Source organism: Oncorhynchus mykiss, chromosome 1 (assembly GCF_013265735.2).
Source record: "Oncorhynchus mykiss isolate Arlee chromosome 1, USDA_OmykA_1.1, whole genome shotgun sequence".
Taxonomy (NCBI): Eukaryota; Metazoa; Chordata; class Actinopteri; order Salmoniformes; family Salmonidae; genus Oncorhynchus; species Oncorhynchus mykiss.
In genome coordinates, this window is record NC_048565.1 from 18546572 (window position 1) to 18559005 (window position 12434).

Below are 12434 nucleotides of genomic sequence, written 5' to 3' on the forward strand. Positions count from 1 at the left end.
TCATCAAATCAAGTGGCTTCTTGATAAGAGAGAGAAAAGTGGAAGGGACAGACCGTCTACTGTCTTTGACTTTGTTGTGTTTCTAGAACCTTCTAAAGAGGTCTCCCATGAGCTATTTCGACTTTGTAAGATTTCTGTTGTTACACCAGTCAGCAGTGCGTCTTGCTTGCTTGAGAAGCTTCTCAGCTTTATAACTGATTAAAACCCACCTTAGGACAACAATGGTTGATGACAGGTTAAGTCACCTCGAATTATATTGTTTTTAAATCTACCTAGGATAAAAACCTGCACTGTGTACTAGCAAGAAACACTGACATTCTAAAATTATAAATCCAAAGGGTATCATGTCACACAGATTTAAATTGTGAAACTTTTCTTTGCTATTAGTTAACATAATATATATGAGCATAAATATGATACTGTAAGTTTGTAATATTGATGGATACCAAAATTATTTTTAATATCCATTTCTGCTTGATACCTGGGATGTCAAATTGTTTTTTGTAAAAAAAATAAATAAAAAAAAATAAACTATGCAAATTATGTAACACACAAATGCTATCTTATCTCCTTGGTGCTTGAGCTTTATTTTCAGAAAATATTTTGGATGTTCAACACTGATAGACCCAGATTATATATTCATGAAAACAGAGTGACCAAAATCTCTTGTGTGTGTGTTTTTGTGAGAGCGAAAGAAATTGAGCTGCAGTTCCGAGGTAGAGACACTGACTATTCATAGTATGTTAAATAATTACAGTAAAGTAACCCTTTTGGACTACATTATCTGCCACATTGAAGAACTCCGAGTTAAGGGATATCACTTATACCTCTAATCAGCAATCATATGATTCATTCATGCTCCTTAAATGACAGGTTAGGATTACACACTAATTTTCTGCCATGGTCTATGGAACCCCTGAAGTATCCTTGGCCACCCCATGTATAAAACTCATGTTCCGCCACTGTTTACAAACCCTAGTTTGACAATTTGGAACAGCGCATCATGCCATTTCAGCCTGGCGCATTTACAATCTGTGCAATCTCGAACAGCCTACTGTCGCCCACAGATTCACAGAGTAGCAGCAAATACATTGGAACGAAGCAGAATCAGGGAATGAATGCCCACTCTCCATTGCTATTCAATGAAGATCCTGCCTTCATTCCGCTTTGATCAACCTTTTCTGCCTCGGCGTGTGAATCTGTGCCAGCAATAGGCTATTTATTTTAGACAAGCCAGGTAAAAAATTAGAAGTGCTGGTACGGTGTTCCGGAAAGCTCTGGCCCAAATCAACCACTGGTGCCGTCTGTAAACTGTCATCTGTTTACCGCATAGGCTATTAACGCATGGAGTCTTTTCTAGACAGATGTTACAACCATAGATAGTGGGCATCTGGGACACCATACTTTAATTGACATTTTCCTAAATAGTACCACTGCATATGATTTTACAACCTCCTCAAAGTTAGTCTCAGGAAATCCCAGACCTAGGGCAGTATACTGGAACATTGTTAAGGTGGGAGGCAACCCGTCTACAATAAAGTAATCAAACACTGATTGGATACAAATGATCCTCAAATTTCTACAGTAGAGCTGATTGTTGCAGCCTACCTTAGTCAAGGTTTGGGGGTCAAATACACTCATGGTGGGTACTTTACTTTTACATAAAGATTACCACACTGTGGAAGTTAAGATATTTTAAGAAACAATGCTTTGACACACACCCTGCTTTTCAGATGTGCTCCGCCCAAATGGTCCTCATCATTTTCATTGGCATTGCCACCATTGAAACTGTGACTGGTTTTAGTGGTGGTGGTGTTGCCATGTCCTGTGACACAATGTTGCCCCAACATGGTTCTCCCACACCTGAGAGTGGTCCGTTTAGTGTCCCTAAATATTTCTGTTCCAGTGATGCAGGAGATGAGACTATAGGTAAAGATCAAAGCACCCTGAATGTGTGTGTTTGTGTGCATGTGCATGTGAATAAATGTGTGCAACTTGGAGTAAATTAATAAATGCATTTAAGAATAGAGAAGGCAATATTCTGCATTTACACAGGAAGCAAAGTTCTGATATTTCTTTTACTTATTGGTCTTTTGACTAATCAGATCAGCTCTGAAAAACATCTGACGTGTAAAGATCTAATGTGATTGGTCAAAATACCAATTAGTGGGGGGAAAAAAACAGAATTGGGCTGCCTGTGTAAACGCAGCCCTAATAGGGCCTTGTCAGACAAGCTTGATGAACCATGGGTTACATAATGTATTATATATGTGAAGCCTAATAGTGGATGGTACAGAACACATTATACACTGAACTAAAATATAAAAACGCAATGCAACACTTTCAAAGATTTGACTGAGTTACAGTTCATATAAGGAAATCTATGGATTTCACATGACTGGGAATTACAAAAGAAAAGGTAGGGGCGTGGATCAGAAAACCAGTCCGTATCTTATGTGACCACCATTTGCCTCATGCAGGATGACACATCTCCTTCGCATAGAGTTGATCAGGCTGTTGATTGTGGCCTGAGGAATGTTGTCCCACTCCTCTTCAATGGATGTGCGATGTTACTGGATATTGATGGGAACTGGAAAGCGCTATTGTACACATTGATCCACAGCATCCCAAAAATGCTCAATGGGTGACATGTCTGGTGAGTATGCAGGCAGAACTGGGATATTTTCAACTTCCAGGAATTGTGTACAGAACCTTGCGACATGAGGCCGTGCATTATCATGCTGAAACATGAGGCGATGGAGCAGGATGAATGGCACGACAATGGGACTCAGGATCTCGTCATGGTATCTCTGTGCATTAAATCATCGATAAATTGCAATTGTGTTCGTTGTCCGTAGCTCATGCCTGCCCATACCACAATCCCACCACCACCATGGGGCACTCGGTTCAAAACGTTGACATCAGCAAACCGCTCGCCCACAAGACACCATACACGCTGTCTGCCATCTGCCCCGTACAGTTGAAACCGGGATTCATCCATGAATAGCACACTTCTCCAGCGTGCCAGTGGCCATTGAAGGTGAGCATTTCCCCACTAAAGTATGTTATGACGCCGAACTGCAGTCAGGTCAAGACCCTGGTGAGGACGACAAGCATGCAGATGAGCTTCCCTGAGAAGGTTTCTGACAGTTTGTGCAGAAATTCCTTGGTTGTGCAAACCCACAGTTTCATCAGCTGTTCGGATGGCTGGTCTCAGACGATTCCACAGGTGAAGAAGCTGGATGTGGAGGTCCTGGGCTGGCGTGGTTACACATGGTCTGTGGTTGTGAGGCAAGTTGGATGTAGTGCCAAATTCTCTAAAACGACGTTGGAGGCGGCTTATGGTAATGAGATAAACATTACATTCTCTGGTGGACATTCCTGCAGTCAGCATGCCAATTGCACACTCCCTCAAAACTTGAGACATCTGTGGCATTGTGTTGTGTGACAAAATCGCACATTTTAGAGTGGCCTTTTATTGTCCCCAGTACAAGGTGCATCTGTATAATGATCATACTCTTTAATCAGCTTCTTGATATGCCACAACTGTCAGGTGGACGGATTATCTTGGCAAAAAAGAAATGCTCACTTAAAGGGCCATATTGTGCACATACTTTGAGAGAAATAAGCTTTAGGTGCATAAGGAAAATGTCTGGGATCTTTTATTTCAGTTCATGAAACACGGGACCAAAACTTTACACGTTGCATTTATATTTTTGTTCAGTATAGTTGGTATCTCCTACTAGGTTCCTCCTACAATAGATCACTATTTTTGTGTTTGAAAAGTATGAACCCGTCTATGTTTCTATTAATGTGTTACAGTGTCACTCAAAGCTGGTCCTGCCACAACGTTTAAAGGGTTTCTGTTGGAGGCTAGGGAACAGGATGGACCTCCTGCTGGCACCTTCACTCTGCTCACTCCCGCTCATAGCCGCCTTCTTCAGTGCGGTGGGAATCCAGTGAGTCTGCTCTAATAGAAGTGTTTTCCCCCTCTTGTTGTTTAGTTACCCTCTTATTGCAGTTTATTTTACCCTCCTTATTCCTCATCTCACATGGTCATATATCAGTCTCATGATCAGACAATGATACTGGTAAAAAGGTGTCATCAAGCTAAGGTGCTTTGAAATGAGCTGTATGACACCTTTGATGTCAGTCTGTCCATGTGTGTGTAGGCAGCTGCTGTTACCCAACCAAACAACCAAGCCAAGACATTCATCGAAGCCAAGTGGAGAGCACCATACAAAGGAGTTTTCTATTTCAGGTTATTATTCATGCATTAATGAATGAATTTACTGTAATATGCTGTTGTCGCACTAGAGTAAAAGGGACATTCAGTCTTTAAGCATGTTTATTGATATTTTTCAGAGTCACATTTATTAAAGACATGATGAAGTTCTGGATACCAGAGGCCATTAACATCACCACCTGTCCTACTACTTCTACTACTACTGTCACTCCTACTACTATCACTACTTCTACTACTACTATCACTACTCCTACTATCACTACTCCTACTCCTGCTCTGCACACATCTGCACCCTCTACGTGTATGCTTATTAGCGCTCTCATTCGGCCTTCACTCTTGGTCATGAGTCTTCCAAAAGGCCAGACACTTTGGCATAAGGTAAGTCATAATATGGATTTCAATATTTTACTTCTAGTTCTTTCAGTGTCTTGTTTAGGAAAATCTCCATGACTTCGTACAGCTGGGGCCGTGTCCACAAAGCGTCCCAGAGTAGGAAATTGGTCGTAAGTGAGGAGAATATAGACATTTTACCTCTACAATGTTGAGTAAAAATAAACCTCTTCTTTAGTCATAAGAATCTCACCTTTCTATTTTTTTCTGGGGGGGGGGGGGGGGGGGCTCAACTTACTATTGAGAGTTAGAATAGTAGAATACACAAAGTGCAATTTCAAAATGTGATTGCCAATCAACAGTTTTTCTCTTATGTCAGTCACAAGCTATATTTCCATTAACGTGTCCAGTGATTCCCACCTATCGGTCTCATGAAGAATTTACAAATATTTGCCATATTCGAATAATTATCTCGTGCCAGTGTATTGCCACGGTACACTGGCACTCCTGTAGATGTGAAATAATTTGATGGTGAAACTTGCATCCAGCCAACCAGAAAAGCAAGGCAAGTTAAGGCTGTTTCCATTACACATGTTGCAATGTTTTTGTTGTTGCAACATTGCTTTTGTCATATAAACCTGGGTCATTGGAAACCTGCCTACTGACAGTCACTCAATTAGCCCATGTCAGCTAACATTTTTGGATTGTTAAATTAGTCTAGCCAGCTATCTAAACTTGTAGTAATCATGATCGAAATATCAACCAGACTCAAAGGGCTCGTGCAGCTGGCCCAGAACAGAACGGCACGTTTTGCTCTTAATGTCATCAGAGGGCTGATATAAATACTATGCGTGCCAGTCTCTCTTGGTTAATAGTTGAGGGGAGACTGACTGCATCACTTATATTTATAAGAAACATTGTGCTGAAAATCCCAAATTGTTTGCATAGTCAACTTACACACAGCTCTGACACACACTTATGCCACCAGGGGTCTTTTCACATTTCCAAAACACAGAACAAATTCAAGAAAATGTACTGTATTATATAGAGCCCTTTTTGCATGGAATTTCCTACCATCTCATACTGCTCAATTAAACAGCAAACCTTGTTTCAAAAAACAGATAATGTAACAACTCGCGCGGCACAACGCCTCTCCCCTATTTGACTAGATAGTTTGTGTGTATGCATTGATATGTAGGTTACGTGTGCCTTTAAAAAATGTATGTAGTTCTGTCCTTGAGCTGTTCTTGTCTATTGATGTTCTGTTCTATGTAATTCTGTATTGTGTTTTGTGTGGACCCCAGGAAGAGTAGCTGCTGCTTTTGCAACAGCTAATGGGGATCCTAATAAAATACCAAATACCAAGTCATGGCACAATGTGTATAAATGCAGGAAATGTTTTGTCAAATGTTTTGCCTGTGAGGTGGGGGGGACCCACCAGCAAAACTTTGCTTACTGCCCCAAAAAGGCTAGGGCCGGCGTTGCGTTTTATGGAACATTATCTGCAAGTGACTTGATGCTTACTGTGCTAAAGAGATTCAGAGTTGTTGATATAATGGTAATATTATCAAAATTCCACTTTTAACATACAATCATACTGTATGATTTAGTGCAATATGTCAATCACATTATTCAAAACGGTTCAGATTAAGGTTATGCATGCCAACATATTAGGCAAAAATTAACATACAATCATACTGTATGATTTAGTGCAATATGTCGATCACATTATTCAAAACGGTTTAGATTAAGGTTATGCATGCCAACATATTAGGCAAAAATTAAGAGTTGGCAAAGTGATTTTGTCAGGCAAATTATATCAAAAGGATAACGCAAAAACATTGCCTTTAAATTTCAATCCCGCTGTAATTGTAACTTGTACTCTAATAATCGGGAAGCAAGTACAGGGAGTGAAATGAATAAATAAGCGAACATGGACCAAAACAAGAAACACGAGTAGCGTGCAGACATGACACATATAAACAGAGGGGGGGAGCGGGAGTAAACGTGACAGTAATACTGAACTTTGGCGATACGGATTGAATAGAGCTCGATATTTCCTTTGCAGTACCTCAAAATGTCATGATTACCATCTGAGAAACTTATGAGTTGACTGTCTGGGCAGTCTCTTAACATCACCATAAAACCTACTCTGAGCTGGGAGTTTTTTGTTGTTTAAACAGGTTCTGATAGGATTCATAGGACCGGTTCTGAGACTCTTTGTGGATACGAACCGGGATGTTTTGCTCTTTGGTCCTTCTGCACTTAGTCATGGTGTAGATGATTCTGGTAGCAGTACCTCTCCAACTGATCTTTTGTCTGGAAATGTTTAGTGTCTACAGTGCCATACTGTCTATTCTATTAGTATAATACTGGGCAATGATTTTAAAAGTTATTTTGTTGCAGGGGTTCAAGATATTGTTGTGTCCTCTCTCAATGGTTGCAGCCATCATTGCCTTTATTCTTTTGCTGCTATGGGAGCCCATACAAGTGAGTATCAATTATTTGTTATATTCTTTATTTAAGTAATAAGGCCCAAGGGTGTATTGTTTATTGGCAATTATACACTGGGTGGTTCGAGCCCTGAATGCTGATTGGCTGACAGCCGTGTTATATCAGACTGTATATCACTGTATGACAAAACATGTATTTTTACTGCTCTAATTACATTGGTAACCAGTTTATAATAGCAATAAGGCCACTCAGGGGTTTGTGGTATGTGGCCAATATATCACAGCTAAGGGTTGATTGATGAGGGAGCATGAGGGAGCACATTTTCTATGCCAGGTGAAATCACGCCTCATTAGCTCATTGTTATGGATGCATCCAAATAAATGTCACTAGAAAACAGCTTAAACAAATGCAAATACAGCTACTTTGCTGTTAATCTGGCTACACTTTTTTGAGGTGACTGTAAATTAGCCATAGTTGGCTAGATAGAAAGCAAGGTTGAAAATAACATTGGAAGCCAGTATGGCAATGGAACATTAAGAACAAACGGTCACTGTGTATTGATACAGAACAAAAAGACTGAACGACGGGTCGCGTCTCTATCAACCGAACCAATAGAACGAACAACCAGCCGGCTTGGGTAGCAACCCTAGATTTGTGTCGGGACTATATCTTGTGGAAGGATCAAATAGTATGAATGAAATCATACAAATTAAGTTAATGAAAATATGTCAATCATTATTTGAATATGTTGGTAACTGGGTGGTTCGAGCCCTGAATGCTGATTGGCAGACAGCTGTGGTATACCACAGTACACTGAAACATGTATTTTTACTGCTCCAATTACGTTGGTAACCAAATGCGTTGCGTCGTGCCTAAGAACATCCCTTAGCCATGCTATATTGGCCATATACCACACCCCCTCGTACCTTATTGCTTAAATATACCATGGGTATGACACAAACATCCAGTACTTGTTAACGGTTCTATTTATGTTGGTAACCGGTGTTTAGAGGATATATTGGCACAGTTTTTCTAACACCCATAACAATATATCCTCCAAACACCGGTTACCAACATAAATAGAACAGTAAACAAGTAGTGTAAGTTTAGGTCATACCCATGGTATATTAAAGCAGTAAGGCACGAGGGGGTCTGATATATGGCCAATATACCATGGCTAAGGAAGGTTCTTTAGCACGAGGCAATGTGGAGTGCATTGATATAGACCTTAGCCGTGGTATATTTGCCATATACCACAAAGTCCTTATTGCCATTATAAACTGGTAACAAACGTAATTAGTACAGTAAAAATAAATGTTTTGTCACACGGTCTCATGTACCATAGCTTTCAGCCAATCAGCATTCAGGGCTCGAACCACGCAGTTTATTATGTCATAAACACATGGTTGGAATGCTGTTTCAGCCAATCAGCATCCAGGACCCAAACTACCCAGTTTATAATAGTGTAGAGACTTTCTTCCTGCCAGAACACTGTACTGCTGTACAGGGTTGGGGTAAACTCCATGTTGAGATGAAATGTGTGTGTGCTTTTGTCTTATAGATAACTCTTGTGGCTGTTGTGGGTGTGGCAATGATCCTGAGCTTGGGACAAACGATTGTTGTTTTTCTACCCTTTGGGCCCAGCCATGAACTGTGAGTTCCTCAGATCAAAGCCTGAAAATGTGTGTTGAAAGTACCTGAATTGAACCTCACACTAGTAAAGATGTCATGTTATGTATATTTTTTTTCAGGAGGTCCATCTGTGATTTGGTTCTCAGAGTGATTGCCTTCACAACTGAGGTTTTTACCAGTAAGAAACTTCACCTTTTTTATTATAACTGAAGGAGAACAATTGGTCATAGCTCATGTGATTCCATGGGGAAGCATAGTTGACTGTCAGATCTAACCTATACAGTGGAGGTTGCTGAGGGGAGAATGGCTCATAATGATGTCTGGAACAGAGCAAATGCAATGGCATCAAACACATGGAAACCATGTGTTTGATACCATTCCATTCATTCTGCTCCAGCCATTACAAGGAGCCCGTCCTCCCTTATTAACGTGCCACCAACTTCCTGTGAACCTATAGTTTACAAGAAATCTTTCTCTTCTAGGTTGGTGGAACCCTATAAGGTTGCAAACAAAATCAACTATCTCTGAGGGTTAGATTATATTTTAGGGCTCCCGAGTGGTGCAGCAGTCTAAGGCAATATATCTCAGTGCTTGAGGCGTTACTACAGACACCCTGGTTTGATTCCAGGCTGTTTCACAACCGGCCATGATTGGGAGTCCCATAGGGCGGCGCACAATTGGTCCAGTGTTGTCCGGGTTTGGTCAGTGTAGGCCGTCATTTTAAATAAGAATTTGTTCTTAACTGACTTGCCTAGATAAATAAAGGATTTATTTTTTTTTTTTAAATACAAAAAATAGATTAGTTCTGTAGAAGGCTTACTACAGTATACACTACACTATAGTGTGGTGTTGACAGTGCATACAATCACATTTTCAGGTTTAACCTACTCAACCTAGTTAGTAGTACATATGTAATGGTTCCCTACATCTCTCACTCGAGCTACAGTTGAAGTTGGAAGTTGGCATACACTTAGGTTGTAGTCATTAGAACTCATTTTTCAACCACTCCACAAATTTCTTCTTAACAAACTATCGTTTTTTCAAGTCGGTTAGGACATCTGTGTGTTGACAAGTAATGTTTCCAACAATTGTTTACAGGCAGATTATTTCACTTATAATTCACTGTATCACAATTTCAATGGGTCAGAAGTTTACATACACTAAGTTGACTGTGCCTTTAAACAGCTTGGAAAATTCCAGAAAATTATGTCATGGCTTTGGTAGCTTCTGATAGGCTAATTGACATAATTTGAGTCAATTGGAGGTGTACATATGGATGTATTTCAAGGCTTACCTTCAAACTCAGTGCCTCTTTGCTTGACATCATGGGAAAATCTAAAGAAATCAGCCAAAACCTCAGAAAAAATTGTAGACCTCCACAATTCTGGTTCATCCTTGGGAGCAATTTCCAAACGCCTGACGGTACCACGTTCATCTGTACAAACAATAGTACGCAAGTATAAACACCATGGGACCACGCAGCCATCATACCGCTCAGGAAGGAGACGTGTTCGGTTTCCTAGCGATTAACATACTTTGGTGCGAAAAGTGCAAATCAATCCCAGAACAACAGCAAAGGACCTTGTGAAGATGCTGGAGGAAAAGGGTACAAAAGTATTTTTATCCACAGTAAAACGAGTCCTATATCGACATAACCTGAAAGGCTGCTCAGCAAGGAAGAAGCAACTGCTCCAAAACCTCCATAAAAAAGCCAGACTGACATTTCACATTCTTAAAATAAAGTGGTGATCCTAACTCACCTAAGACAGGGAATTTTTACTAGGATTAAATGTCAGGAATTGTGAAAAACAGAGTTTAAATGTATTTGGCTAAGGTGTATGTAAACTTCCGACTTCAACTGTACATGTGCTTTTCTCTCCTTCGGTATTTCTCATCCCTCTTTCTAACACAGTGGTGGCCATATTTGTGGGTCTGGAGGAAATTGAGAAGTGCTGCTCGATACACTGGCGCATGAAAGTGATGGGAGGGTATGCAGCCTGGGTGGCTCTGTTCTACTTGATGTTCATATACCTCTGTTGCAACCAGAGTTACCAGAGGAAAAGTAAGATTTGTGAATATTAAGCAGGTTACTGTTTTTTGTCATGAATCTTGTTCTGGAGGCAGCCCTGAATAGTGATAACCCTAATGCCTAACCCAAACTTTAAATGAAGACCAAAAATATCATTTTTTCTTCCACAAATTTTTACAATATAGGGAATTTTTACTTTGCATCTGGACAATGGGAAAATCCCTCAGTTCTGCCTTTAGGACAAGAGTCAACCTGTGAACATTAACGTCTCATCTCACCATTCAAGATATTGGAATTTCTTAAATGTAAGTCGATTTAATATGGTTTTGTGTCTTCTGTTCACCTCGCTGGAAATTCAGGAATTGGTGACAAATGGATTGTGCCAAAGAGAACGGTAAGCTCAGTGTCAAACCTCTGCTCTCAATGAAGCCTGAACCCTGTTAAACTTTTAGGTAACCATATAAAAAGGTCACTGTGTTGCCTCCACTTTAAAATCTTAAATCACAAAGCTTATGTGTCTTTTTGATAACTATGCTTTGAAATGCAATGTGTCAACACATTTTCATGTCACTTTTTAAAAATGACTTTTTCTTTTCAGATACTCTTTGAAAAAATCCTCAATGTTATCCTTGTTCTGGGCAAATTGGGATTTACAGTGGCTCTTATCACTGGAATATACACTTAATATACACTATTTGCATTGTGTTCCCCCAAACCCCTCTCTTACGCTGCTGCTACTCTATTTACCATATTTGCATAGTCACTTTAACTATACATTCATGTACAATGTTCCTCAATTGGCCCGACCAACCAGCGTCTGTATGTAGCCTCGCTACTTTCATAGCCTCGCTGCTGTTATTTTTCACTGTTTTTATTTCTTTACTTATCTATTGTTCAGCTAATACCTTTTTTGTACTATTGGTTAGAGCCTGTAAGTAAGCATTTCACTGTAAGGTGAACTTTAATTTGAGACATGAGGACGGTGTAAAGCAAGAGGTTTGCGTCATTACATTAAAACATGTATTATGACAGTAGGTTTATACTGTAGATATGTGTTATCCACTTGGTAACATACTGTATGTCACACATGCACTTTAACCCTTGTTTATCATTCTTTATTTTTGGTTTGGGTTACAATACACGTTTATACTGTATCATGAATACTTGGGGTTTTTCTGCAGCTAGATTTCCATTCAGTTGGCGACAGATTTTCATGCGAATATTCTAAAATCCACAAAATTAATACGCTCATTTTCCCACCATAGTTGTTTTCATCAAATTAACTTGTTGGGGGGGCCTCCCGGGTGGCGCAGTGGTTAAGGGCCAGCTGTGCCATCAGAGACTCTGGGTTCGCGCCCAGGCTCTGTCGTAACCGTCCGCGACCAGGAGGCCGCCCCAACAACTTAATTTGATGTTGCTCTGTAAGTCAAATATTTCATTATCCGCAATAATGTAAAGTAGACCGCAATAAAAAGGTCAACATTCCAGTCTGTGTGCATGCACTAAAGATGTGTTTACAGTGCCACATCTTCTGTTTAATAATTCAACAGTCAGGTAACTTCCTTATTGCTTAGATAAATACATTCTAGTTCCTTCTGTATTATTTTCTCCAATGGAGATAACATACAGATCAACACTAAAGTTGTAAGTAATTAAAGAGGGGCAAATTAGATAGATACTGGACGTCAGACATCCTTGAATTTTTAATGTTGAAATTAGGAAGCAACAGTAGGCTACTAAATA

The 12434-nt window shown here is 39.9% G+C and overlaps 1 protein-coding gene across 2 annotated transcripts in view; it reads left to right on the forward strand.

The window, feature by feature from the left end:
- LOC110531985 (putative ferric-chelate reductase 1) overlaps positions 1 to 11488 on the forward strand; it is a 29514-nt gene extending 18026 nt beyond the window's left edge. The window contains exons 2-11 of one of the 2 annotated variants that reach the window (XM_021615542.2): positions 1734 to 1929; positions 3823 to 3959; positions 4173 to 4261; positions 4366 to 4624; positions 6983 to 7066; positions 8592 to 8683; positions 8782 to 8840; positions 10575 to 10724; positions 11051 to 11085; positions 11290 to 11488. In XM_021615542.2, the coding sequence (XP_021471217.2) occupies positions 1734 to 1929; positions 3823 to 3959; positions 4173 to 4261; positions 4366 to 4624; positions 6983 to 7066; positions 8592 to 8683; positions 8782 to 8840; positions 10575 to 10724; positions 11051 to 11085; positions 11290 to 11376 (1188 nt within the window). In that variant the 3' untranslated portion in view covers positions 11377 to 11488. The remainder of the gene's footprint in view (positions 1 to 1733; positions 1930 to 3822; positions 3960 to 4172; positions 4262 to 4365; positions 4625 to 6982; positions 7067 to 8591; positions 8684 to 8781; positions 8841 to 10574; positions 10725 to 11050; positions 11086 to 11289) is intronic. The other variant, XM_036959910.1, reaches the window with a different exon arrangement.
- The last annotated feature ends 946 nt before the right edge of the window (positions 11489 to 12434 follow it).